This window comes from Somniosus microcephalus, chromosome 9 (assembly GCF_052327205.1).
Source record: "Somniosus microcephalus isolate GS21.2 chromosome 9, FLI_Smic_1.0, whole genome shotgun sequence".
NCBI lineage: Eukaryota > Metazoa > Chordata > Chondrichthyes > Squaliformes > Somniosidae > Somniosus > Somniosus microcephalus.
The window spans coordinates 160,879,223-160,892,198 of NC_140995.1; the positions used below are offsets into that span (position 1 = coordinate 160,879,223).

The 12,976-nt window shown below is 44.3% G+C and overlaps 1 protein-coding gene across 1 annotated transcript in view; it reads right to left on the reverse strand.

Moving 5' to 3' along the window:
* Positions 1-12,976, reverse strand: part of mms22l (MMS22-like, DNA repair protein) — a 313,635-nt gene that overhangs the window by 16,728 nt on the left and 283,931 nt on the right. Inside the window, exon 20 of the mRNA XM_085997428.1 lies at positions 1,620-1,789. Coding sequence (XP_085853554.1) covers positions 1,620-1,789 — 170 coding nt within the window. The remainder of the gene's footprint in view (positions 1-1,619; positions 1,790-12,976) is intronic.

Sequence of the window (12,976 nt, forward strand, 5' to 3'; positions counted from 1 at the left end):
ACTGAACTATCTTTCCTGGCCCCAATGCTCATCAACATTTATGCACAGATTCTGTCTCTCTCCCTTTCAAAACTGCCATCGTCACTCCTCCTCCTCAAAAAAAATAACCTTGACCCATCTGCCCTCTCTTATACTATCCCATCTCTAAGCTCTCTTTCCTCGCTAAGGTTCCTGTTGCATGCTCACCTCTCATTCTGCTCTCCTTTGCATCCTTTTCCCTCCAATCCACCACTGTCGAAAGAGCCTTCTATCATCTCTGGAACTCCACTCCTCCACCTCACTATCTCCTTCCTTATATTTAAAAGCCAACCAGGATTTCAGTCACCTCTCCTAATTCCCACAAAGAATGGGGTCCATTTCTCTTCTCTTCTGCAAAGAACCTTGGAACATTTGCCCATGTTAAGGGCACCATTATCATTGCAAATAGTTGTTCTTGTAATCCACTGAACCACCTAATTCCCCCAAGGGAGGAGAGATTGTGTCGATTGGGCTTATACTCACTGGAGTTCAGAAGATTGAGAGGGGATCTCATCGAAACCTATAAAATTCTGTCAGGCCTGGACAGACTAGATGCAGGAAGGATGTTCCCGATGGTCGGGGAGTCCAGAACCAGGGGTCACAGTCTAAGGATAAGGGGTAAGCCATTTAGGACTGAAATGAGGAGGAATTTCTTCACCCAGAGAGTGGTGAACCTGTGGAATTCTCTGCCACAGAGGGCAGTGGAGGCCAGTTCATTAAATATATTCAAAAAAGAGTTGGATATATTTCTTAAGGCTAAAGGGATCAAGGGATATGGGGAGAAGGCAGGGACAGGGTACTGAATTTGGATGATCAGCCATGATCGCATTGAATGGCGGAGCAGGCTCGAAGGGCCGAATGGCCTACTCCTGCTCCTATCTTCTATGTGTCTATGTGTCTAAGCCAACTGTCCATCCGTATAACATTCATGCCACAGGAATCCGGTTCAATAACAGTTTTAAGACTGGATTATGTACAATGAGAACAGCACTGTTACACGTGATTGAAAGTGAGAACTGCCAGCACATTATGAAAGACACACAAATCACATTGCAAGTTATAGCATTCCCATGAACTCGTAAAATTACCTCTTACATTCTAACCTGCAACAAAATAATTGTTAAAAATGTATATTTATCTTCTCCTCGAAGTAAATGTTTGCTTTATTCGCATTAAGATGATTCCTGGCTGATCTGTCATGAGAAATCATAACAACCAAAGTGGAAAAAAAAAATCACAGTACTCCATCACGTATCAGTTTATTGCAATATACGATGATTAGCTGGAACATTGCTACTACAGACTATTGTAATACTCAGCACTACAGACCGAGAGAATAGTGCTTTTCCACTAAAGCTGGATAGGTTGCTGTATGATCTGGGTGCAGTGTTTACTATCTTGCAGTCACATTAGCAACAGGATAAGTGCAGGATTCATCTGCATCACCCACTCCTACATGGCACAAAGGACATTCTGAGATTTCAAGAGGAATAAGCATTCAGAACTCCACCAGTAAAAAGAGAAAAAAAAAATCAGAAGGACATTTGTGGAAAAAAAGCCCCAGGATATTCCAAAGGTGACCGTGGTGTGACAGTGCTCACCTGGAGATACAGAGGCAAGTTATCTCGGATGGCAGACAGCATTGCTGGGGGCAGTCCTTTGTCCTGTTGAAACAGGGTATGTGGCAATAGCAGACAATCAATGATGCGAAACAAGAGCTGCTGAGCTTTTGAAGTGGACAATATCAGTGCCCAATGCTTGACAATGCAACCTATGAATAAAAATAAAACAAAATGGGTTTCATAAGCTTTGGAAAGCACTCAACACTGCTACGCCATTTCAGAAAATTGAAATTTTAAATACAAGAATTCAATAAGTTCTAAGTGGGATTAATGCACATCGCTTAAGTGAATTCTACTTATTATAATTCCCAACCTGATTGCATTCTTTTGATACTTCCAACAGTGACATTTTTGAAATGATAATACATATTTCCACTCCTATCATTTTTACGCAATTGTTTTCATTTCAGGTTAGTTTTACATAAGGCAACAGACATTGGTATGAAATGGTTACTCTGTCCTTAATTGTTTAGGAATTATCCCAATGACATGAATCTTGTCATTCATGTGGAAATGACTTATGAAATGATACGGGGTGGCCTGCTGGTGGCGCTGTCCAGGGAGAGTATAAATACTCAGGCATGGGCCCAGCTTACTCAGGACATTCTTTAACAGGAACTAGTGAAGGACACAATTAGGTCTCCATGTTGGAAAACAGTTGATTAAAGCTTTGTTTAATACTTAGACCAAGTGCCTAGTAGTTTTCTTACGTCACCCACCTTTTAGACATAATAATGGGAGTGAACTACAACCTCAATGATGGGCTCAGACATGATGAACTACGCACAAGTAGTTTTTATATTAATCTATATGGTGTATGGAATTTTGTTGCGTACATAGAAATTACAATACGGAAACAGGCCATTTGGCCCAATGAGTCCGTATTAACATTTACCCTTCATCCTCTTTTCCTTTATCTACCTATCCAATCTAATCTCAAATGTTGGCATAGTTTCTGCCTCAACTACTAACGCTGAGAGTGAAGTCCACAGGCTCACAGCTTTCTGTGTGAAGAGGTTTCTCCTGTCCTCTGTGCTAAATCTCTTACATTTAATCTTGTATCTATAGCTCCTCATTCTCGACTCCTCAACTCCTGGAAACAGTTTGCTTCTATCTGCCCTGTCCCATCCTTTCGTAATTCTAAACACTTCGATCATATTGCTCCAAAATCTGTGTTGTACTAACAAAAAATAAATGTTTTAAGTCTTTCTTCATATTTGTCTTTCTTCATACCAAGCTACATCCCAGTGATACTGCGTCGTGCACCCCAACGCCGCACTATCCACTCTACAGTGTGGAGCTCAATACTGCACAGTACTCTTAACTGCAGTCTTATTAAGGTTTCATATAGGCACTCAGCAACTCGTTGCGGTCTTCAGGCATTTTATGGGCCACTACCCTAACTTAAGATGATTTTTTAGGTCTTTTGTTTTTTTTTGGTAACACTCCTGTGAAGCACCTTGGGGCGTTTTATTACGTTAAAGGCGCTATATAAATATAAGTTGTTGTCGTCCTCGTCATTGTCTAATGAGCCTTGTGTACAACACACATGCAGTTTCTTAGTGCTCCTGGGCAAGTTGTCAGGTGCTCTGCAAACTAGGTGCTGACGAGGCCTCAATGTCCGATAACATGGTGTCCGAAGCACAGCAGCACTGTGAGTGCCAAGAAATGCATCATCAGCCCATATTGCCCAGGTAAATTTACATATCAAAGTAAGTGAGCATTACAATGTGATTTGCATGAACTTGGTAGCAGATTCTGAAGATTGGCAGTGTTATGGGATCCTGCTGCACTTGCCTGTTGCATGAATGTGTCGTAGTTGTGTTAAATGTTAATATTGTTCTGTTAATTACCATATTCGAATGGATTGAAGTGTATTCTTGTGCATTGACTAATCATACATTTTATTTTAGAAAGGCCTACTTAGCCTGTAATTCAAGAAGTTTAGTTGCTTTAATCTTAGTGGTACTTGTCAGTCAGTTATACATTTATTGTGACCAGATTCAACCTGGCCTTCCTCATTAACATCTGCCCAACTATATATGTGTAATTCAATTCAAACTTTCAATAAAACCTCTAATGGTATGGCAAAGCTAGGAAGGACCAGGAGGCATGAGCATTCAAGTTCAATACTGTAAATGACCCTCGAACATTCAACCATTGTACAGTGTGTCAATTAGTGCAGTTCAAAGATTTTAATACACGAGACAAAAATCTACAATAAAAGACATATTTCTTTAAAACCAGCAGATTTGAAAATAAGACAGAATACATAAAACAACAAGTAAATAGATTTTAATTTATTTGGGTCATGTCAACTGCAAGGTAATGGGGCTGCTTTGTTTTTCTTTGCACAGAGGAATAAAGGGAAGATTTTTTTTTATTTAGCAAATGTGCTTTTTGCTGCAGCTGGCACTTTCACCTCCTCCAGCTCAGTTTCCTATTCAGATTTCTGCTCTCATTTGGAGATGAAGGGTCTCGACCTACACCCAAGCAGTTTTAACGACAAACACAGGATCCCAAGTTGAATGCCGTCAAAGGCGATGGTCATTTCATTAGCATCGTGCACCAGCTTAAATAAAATCATTAACATTAGCTGGCATGATCTGTGTACCACAGTGCAATGATCTCTGCTCAACAATGTACAGTATCCCGCAGTTCGCAATTTGTAATTGTGGAAAATCACTTCAGATCATGCTCAACAGTTCCTTCAGTATAATGGCCCCTTGTAAGGATTGTAGCAGCAGTATTATAATCAATTCACCCTGTTTTCACAAAGGCGGTTAATCAGTTTCCTGCTAAATTAACCCTATTTCATCCAAACAATTTATCTAATTCACAGAAATGTTATCAAATGACAAAGACATTTATCAATATAGGCTATAGTTTTAGAATTTATAAGGATTTAGGTCACGTTATACAGATCTACAGAATTCATGTTGTTAAAAGACACTGCATATGTGAACAGGTTCATAATTCAATCTTACTTCAACATTGTACTTTTGTTTAATGAGGGGGAGGGAGACAAGAAAGAGTAAGGAGAGCAGAGGAGAAGGGAGGGGGAGACAAAGTAGGATCAATCACGTGACTCTTGTAAATACTTCAGCCTTTTCGCTTGCACTTATGTGCTGGACTCCACCATATTTGAGGATGAGCAGTAGAGCAAGGCCCGAGAGTGGAGGCAGCGGACCTGAGAGGGAGCGAGAGCGGAGCCTGAGGATATAAAGAGCGCAGCAGAGCGAGGCCCGAGAGCAGAGGCAGCGGACCTGAGAGGGAGCGAGAGCGGAGCCTGTGGATATAAAGAGCGTGGTAGAGCGAGGCCCGAGAGCGGTTGAATTCCATATTCAATTAGAGGGTGAGAAGGTTGGATCTCAAACAAGCGTGCTAAGCTTGAATAAAGGAGACTATGAAGGTATGAGAGCGGAATTGAGTAGAGTGGATTGGGAAAATAGATTAAAGGGTAAGACGATACATGATCAGTGGTGTACATTTAAGGAGTTATTTTACAACTTCCAAAAAATATATATTCCACTGAGAAGAAAAGGGTGTAAAAGAAAAGACAGCCATCCGTGGCTAAGTAAAGAAATTAAGGATAGTATTCGACTAAAAACTAGGGCCTATAAGGTAGCCAAATCTAGCGGGAGGATAGAGGATTGGGAAAACTTTAAAAGACAGCAAAAAATAACAAAAAGATTGATTGAGAAAGGGAAGATAGATTATGAAAGTAAATTAGCAAAAAATATAAAAACAGATAGTAAGAGTTTTTATAGTTATATAAAAAGAAAAAGGGTGGCTAAAGTAAATGTTGGTCCCTTAGAGGATGAGACCGGGAAATTAATGGTGGGAAATATGGAGATGGCAAAAACACTGAATGAATATTTTGTATCAGTCTTTACAGTAGAAGACACTAAGAATATCCCAACACTGGACAAACAGGGGGCTAAAGGGGGGGAGGAGCTAAACACGATCAAAATCACTAAGGAAGTGGTACTCGGTAAAATAATGGGACTCCAGGCGGATAAATCACCTGGACCTGATGGCTTACATCCTAGGGTCTTGAGGGAAGTGGCGGTAGGGATTGTGGATGCATTGGTAATAATTTTCCAAAACTCCCTGGACTCGACAAAGGTCCCGGCAGACTGGAAAACTGCAAATGTAACACCCTTATTTAAAAAGGGCAGTAGACAGAAGGCTGGAAACTATAGACCGGTTAGCCTAACATCTGTGGTAGGTAAAATTTTGGAGTCCATTATTAAGGAGGCAGTAACAGGACATTTGGATAATCATAATTTAATAGGACAAAGTCAGCATGGTTTTATGAAGGGGAAGTCATGTTTGACAAATTTGCTGGAGTTCTTTGAGGAAGTAACATATAGGGTGGATAAAGGGGAACCAGTGGACGTAGTGTATTTAGACTTCCAAAAGGCATTTGACAAGGTGCCACACAAAAGATTATTGCTTAAGATAAAAAATCACGGGATTGGGGGTAATATTCTGGCATGGATAGAGGATTGGCTATCTAACAGAAGGCAGAGAGTTGGGATAAATGGTTCATTCTCAGACTGGCAATCAGTAACTAGTGGTGTTCCGCAGGGGTCAGTGCTGGGTCCCCAACTCTTTACAATCTATATTAACGATTTGGAGGAGGGGACCGAGTGTAACATATCAAAGTTTGCAGATGATACTAAGATGGGAGGGAAAGTAGTGAGTGAGGAGGACATAAAAAACCTGCAAGGGGACATAGACAGGCTAAGTAAGTGGGCAGAGATTTGGCAGATGGAATACAATACTGGAAAGTGTGAGGTTATGCACTTTGGCAGGAAAAATCATAGAGCAAGTTATTATCTTAATGGCAAGAAACTGGAAAGTACTGAAGTACAAAGGGATCTGGGGGTCCTGGTGCACGAAACTCAAAAGGTTAGTATGCAGGTGCAGCAAGTGATTAAGAAGGCCAATGGAATGTTGGCTTTCATTGCTAGGGGGATAGAATATAAAAATAGGGAGTTGTTGCTTCAGTTGTACAAGGTATTGGTGAGACCGCACCTGGAATACTGCGTACAGTTTTGGTGTCCATACTTAAGAAAGGACATACTTGCTCTCGAGTCAGTACAAAGAAGGTTCACTCGGTTAATCCCGGGGATGAGGGGATGGACATATGAGGAGAGGTTGAGTAGATTGGGACTCTACTCATTGGAGTTCAGAAGAATGAGAGGCGATCTTATTGAAACATATAAGATTGTGAAGGAGTTGGATCGGGTGGATGCGGGGAGGATGTTCCCGATGATGGGTGAAACTAGAACTAGGGGGCATAGTCTTAGAATAAGGGGCTGCTCTTTCAAAACTGAGATGAGGAGGAACTACTTCACTCAGAGGGTGGTAGGTCCATGGAATATGCTGCCCCAAAAAGCTGTAGAAGCTGCATCATTACATAAATTTAAAACAGAAATAGAGAGTTGCCTAGAAGTAAAGGGAATTAAGGGTTACGGGGAGCGGGCAGGAATTTGGACATGAGTCTAGGTTCGGATTGGTCATGGCCCTGTGGGTAGCGGAGCAGGACCAGGGGCCATGTAGCCTGATCCTGCTCCTATTTCGTGTGTCTAATTCTGTTAGATTCAGGAGATGGTTCTATGATAGTGGATTGGCAGTTAGGATCAGATCAGCCATGATCTTATTGAATGGCGGAGCAGGCTCGAGGGGCCGATTGGCCTACTCCTGCTCCTATTTCTTATGTTCTTATGGACCTGAGAGGGAGCGAGAGCGGAGCCTGAGGATATAAAGAGCGCGGCAGAGCGAGGCCCGAGAGCAGAGGCAGCGGACCTGAGAGGGAGCGAGAGCAGAGCCTGAGGATATAAAGAGCGTGGCAGAGCGAGGCCCGAGAGCAGAGGCAGCGGACCTGAGAGGGAGCGAGAGCGGAGCCTGAGGATATAAAGAGCGCGGCAGAGCGAGGCCCGAGAGCAGAGGCAGCGGACCTGAGAGGGAGCGAGAGCAGAGCCTGAGGATATAAAGAGCGTGGCAGAGCGAGGCCCGAGAGCAGAGGCAGCGGACCTGAGAGGGAGCGAGAGCAGAGCCTGAGGATATAAAGAGCGTGGCAGAGCGAGGCCCGAGAGCAGAGGCAGCGGACCTGAGAGGGAGCGAGAGCGGAGCCTGAGGATATAAAGAGCGCGGCAGAACGAGGCCCGAGAGCAGAGCCTGAGGATATAAAGAGCATGGCAGAGCGAGGCCCGAGAGCGGAGGCAGCGGACCTGAGAGGGAGCGAGAGCGGAGCCTGAGGATATAAAGAGCGTGGCAGAGCGAGGCCCGAGAGCGGAGGCAGTGGACCTGAGAGGGAGTGAGAGCGGAGCCTGAGGATATAAAGAGCGTGGCAGAGCGAGGCCCGAGAGCGGAGGCAGTGGACCTGACAACAAAAACAAGGAGTGACGTCACAGGGAAGCGATTGGTTGGTCAGTATTTCTCTTTATCTTGGGTATTGGTTTAAATTAAGTGCCGGGATTAAAACCTAAACGTTCAAAAAGAGGGAGCTGATTGGTGAGTATCTGGTAAGTGTTTTTACTTGGCTTTCTTAAAGTTTTAAGTTTATTCCAGCTAGGTTAGTAAATAGTCTGTTAATTAGAGGTAAGGCAGGGCAGCTCACACCCGTGTAATGCACATCTTGTGCCATGTGGGAAGTTCTGGACACCTCCCGTGGTCTGTACAACCACATGTGCGGGAAGTGTCGCCAGCTACAGCAGCTCGACCACCGGGTTACGGAGCTTGAGCGGCGGCTGCAGTCAATGCTGTGCATCTGGAGGCTGAGAGCTACGTGGATAGCACGTTTTTGGAGGTGGTCACCCCGCAGCTTAACAGTGTGCAGGCAGAGAGGGAATAGGTGACCGTCAGACAGAAAAGGAGGACCAGGCAGGTAGTGCAGGAGTCCCCTGAGCCCATCTTGCTCACCAACCAGTATTTGGTGCTGAGTACTGGTGAGGGCAATGGTTCCTCTGGGGAGTGCAGCCAGAGCCAAGTCCACAGCACCATGGAAGGCTCAGCTGCACAGGCAGTGGGGGGGAAGAGGAGAGGGAGAGCAATAGTGATAGGGGATTCAATAGTTAGGGGAGCAGACAGGCGTTTCTGCGGCCGCAGAAGTGACTCCAGGATGGTATGTTGCCTCCCTGGTTCCAGGGTTAAGGATGTCACTGAACGGCTGCAGGGCATTCTGAGGGGGAAGGGTGAACAGCCAGAGGTCGTGGTCCATATTGGTACCAACGACATAGGTAGGAAGAGGGATGAGGTCCTGCAGGCAGAGTTTAGGGAGCTAGGAAAGAGGTTAAAAAGCAGTACCTCAAAGGTAGTAATCTCCAGATTACTACCAGTGCCATGTGCTAGTGAGTATAGAAATAGGATGATAGCGCAGATGAATGCGTGGCTGGAGAGATGGTGTAGGAGGGAGGGCTTTAGATTCCTGAGGAATTGGAACCATTTCTAGGGGAGGTGGGACCTCTACAAGCCAGAAGGGTTGCACCTCAATGGGAACGGGACCAATATCCTCACGGGAGGGTTTGCTAGTGCTGTTGGGGAGGGTTTAAACTAGCTTGGCAGGGGGATGGGAACCTAAGTATAGAATCAATAGGGAGGGAAGAAAAACTGGAATTGGAAAACAAAAACGTAGAAAGTAAATTGGAAGGACAGAGAAATCAAGGGCTAGATAGTAGTCAACAAGGAAGTTTGCCTGTACTAAATGGTATATACTTCAATGCAAGGAGTATAGCGACAAGGCAGATGAGCTGAGGGCACAGGTAGATACTTGGGACTATTATATTATAGAGATGTGGCTGAAAGAGGGGCAGCTCAACATTCCTGGTTACAGGATTTTTAGACGGGATAGAGAGGGAGGTCGCGGTATTGATTAAAGAAACTATTACAGCTGTGAGGAGAGATGATATGTTGGAGGGATCATCAAACGAGGCCATATGGGTCGAATTGAAAAACAAAAAAGGGGCGATCACACTGCTGGGAGTGTACTACAGAGGGAGATAGAAGAACAAATATGTAGACAAATTTCTGAGAAGTGCAAACTATAGGGCAGTAATAGTAGGGGATTTCAACTACCCCAATATTAACGGGGATAAAATTAGTGTGAAGGGTATAGAGGGTGCGGAATTCCTAAAATGCATCCAGGAGAACTTTTTTAGCCAGTATGTAGCAAGTCCAACAAGGGAGGGGGTGGTTCTGGACTTAATTTTAGGGAATGAAGCTGGGCAGGTAGAAGGCGTATCAGTGGGGGAGCATTTTGGTGCTAGTGACCATAATTCTGTTAGATTTAAGGTAGTTATGGAAAAGGACAAGGATAGACCAGGAATAAAACTTCTAAATTGGGGAAAAGCAAATTTTGCTAAGCTCAGAGGGGATTTAGCCATAGTGGACTGGAAACAGCTACTTGAAGGTTAATCAGTGTCAGAGCAGTGGGAGGCATTTAAGGAGGAGATCCGGAGGGTTCAGACCAAATATGTGCCCTTAAAGAAAAAAGGTGGGACTAACAAATCTAGAGCCCCCTGGGTGTCTAGGGACATACAGGGTAGGATAAAGAAAAAAAGGGAGGCGTATGACAGATACTGAGGGCTAAATACTGCAGAATCTTTAGAGGAGTACAGAAAGTGCAGGGGTGCAATTAAAAAGGATATTAGGAAAGCAAGGAGAGAGCATGAAAAATTATTGGCAAGTAAAATCAAGGAAAACCCAAAGATGTTTTATAAATATATTAAGAGTAAGAGGATAACTAAAGAAAGGGTAGGGCCTATTGGAGATCATGAGGGTAATCTGTGTGTGGCAGGAGACGCCAGTAGGGTTCTTAATGAATACTTTGCATCTGTTTTTACAAAAGAGGGGGGTGAAGCAGACATTGCTATCAGGGGGAGGAGTGTGAAATATTAGATGAAATAAACATAGTGAGAGAGGAAGTATTAAGGGGTTTAGCAGCTTTAAAAGTAGATAAATCCCCAGCCCTGGATGAAATGTATCCCAGGCTGTTAAGCGAAGCAAAAGAGGAAATAGCAGAAGCCCTGACCATCATTTTTCAATCCTCTCTGGCTTCAGGTGTGGTGCCAGGGGACTGGAGGACTGCTAATGTGGTACCCTTGTTTAAAAAGGGAGAAAAGGATAGACCGAGTAATTACAGGCCAGTCAGCCTAACCTCGGTGGTGGGAAAATTATTGGAAAGAGTTCTGAAGGACAGGATAAATCTTCATTTCGAAAGACACGGATTAATCAAGGATAGTCAGCATGGATTTGTTAAGGGAAGGTCGTGTCTGACAAACTTGATTGAATTTTTTGAGGAGGTAACAAGGAGGGTAGATGAGGGTAGTGCGTTTGATGTAGTGTATATGGACTTTAGCAAGGCTTTTGATAAGGTTCCACATGGTAGACTGGTCACGAAGTTAAAAGCCCATGGAATCCAGGGCAAAGTGTCAAGTTGGATTCAAAACTGGCTCGGAGACAGGAAGCAGAGGGTAATGGTTGATGGGTGTTTTTGTGACTGGAAGGTTGTTTCCAGTGGGGTTCCGCAGGGCTCAGTACGAGGTCCCTTGCTTTTTGTGGTATATATCAATGATCTAGACTTGAATATAGGGGGTAAGATTAAGAAGTTTGCAGATGATACTAAAATCAGCTGTGTGGTTGATACTGAAGAAGGAAGCTGTAGACTGCAGGAAGATATCAATAAATTGGTCAGAACAGTGGCAAATGGAATTCAATCCAGAGAAGTGTGAGGTAATGCATTTGGGGAGGGCTAACAAGGAAAGGGAATACACATTAAATGGTAGGACACTGAGTAGTGTAGAGGAACAAAGGGACCTTGGAGTGCATGTCCACAGATCCTTGAAGGTAGCAGGCCAGGTAGATAAGGTGGTTAAGAAGGCAAACGGAATGCTTGCCTTTATTAGCCATGGCATAGAATACAAGAGCGGTGGGTGGGGGGGGGGTTATGCTTCAACACTAGTTAGGCCTCAGCTAGAGTACTGCGTGCAGTTCTGGTCACCACATTACAGGAAAGATGTGATTGCACTAGAGAGGGTACCGAGGAGATTTACAAGGATGTTGCCGGGAGTAGAAAATCTTAGCTATGAGGAAAGACTGGATAGGCTGGGTCTGTTTTCCTTGGAACAGAGGAGGCTGAAGGGAGACCTTATTGAGGTGTATAAAATTATGAGGGGCCTAGATAAAGTGGATAGAAAGGACCTATTTCCCTTAGCAGAGGGGTCAAAAACCAGAGGGCACAGATTTAAAGTAATTGGTGGAAGGTTTAGAGGGGATTTGAGGGGAAATGTCTTCACCCAGAGGGCTGTGGGTGTCTGGAACTCACTGCCTGAAAGGGTGGTAGAGGCAGGAACGCTAACCACATGTAAAAAGTACTCGGATGTGCACTTGGGATGCTCTTGCCTGCCGGGCTACGGACCAAGAGCTGGGAAGTGGGATTAGGCTGGATAGTGAAGAGATCGCAAAGTCTCTGTTTGAAGAATGGACTCAGTCGAGAATATTTTTGTGGACTTTATGGGCTGAGGGTGTTTTCCCTGTGGTGGGATCGCCCTGTGCAGATGCGTGGAGGACTGGTCTGTTAAAACTCCAGAGAACGCATGGCAGTTGGCTGTGACAAAAGAATTCAGTCATCCAGAATGTATGGGTTCGCCCGACAGTCCTGGAAAAAGGAAGGGGACCATTGAACTTGAAGCCACTCTAATATGCAAAAGCACTTCTCACCTCCATCTCAGAAGAGAAGCAGAACAATGAACCCACTAGTCTAGCCAGCCGAAGAGGAGCCAGTTTTTCCCAACACAAAGACCGAAAGATATGTCCCAGACTTAGGGCCATTAATCCAATCATGGAATACTCATGGATCCGATGATGACCCATCACTGATTAAGCACCGGAGTGTTTAGAAGCAAAAGGATTTTAAAGATTGGTGGGAAAGATAGGGGTAGCCAGACTCCTATAAAGATAGATCCTTTCCCACCTTTCTCTCTTTCTCTCTCACTCCACCAAGATCAACCTAACAAGAAGTACCAGAGGAAGAAGCTGCTGAGCGGAGCGATCGAGACCGACTGTGTGTGGTGGGAAGCTTAGTCTCGAGTGTCCCAAGCCGGTAACCATATCCCAGGCAAGCTGGGTGAGGTGTAAGGGCTCAGAGTTTTTCTCAGAAGTGAAGCTTTTGGGCTATTCCGAGGGTGGAAGCTTCGTTTGGTTCAGCCAGGCGAAGGGGCTTATGTGACTGGGTAATTTGTTGGTAGGGGTGGAATTAGAGTCCAACATAGCAACAAGGGAATTACTGCTTGTTATAGTCCCCAGTTGTGTATTGTATGTATGTTGTT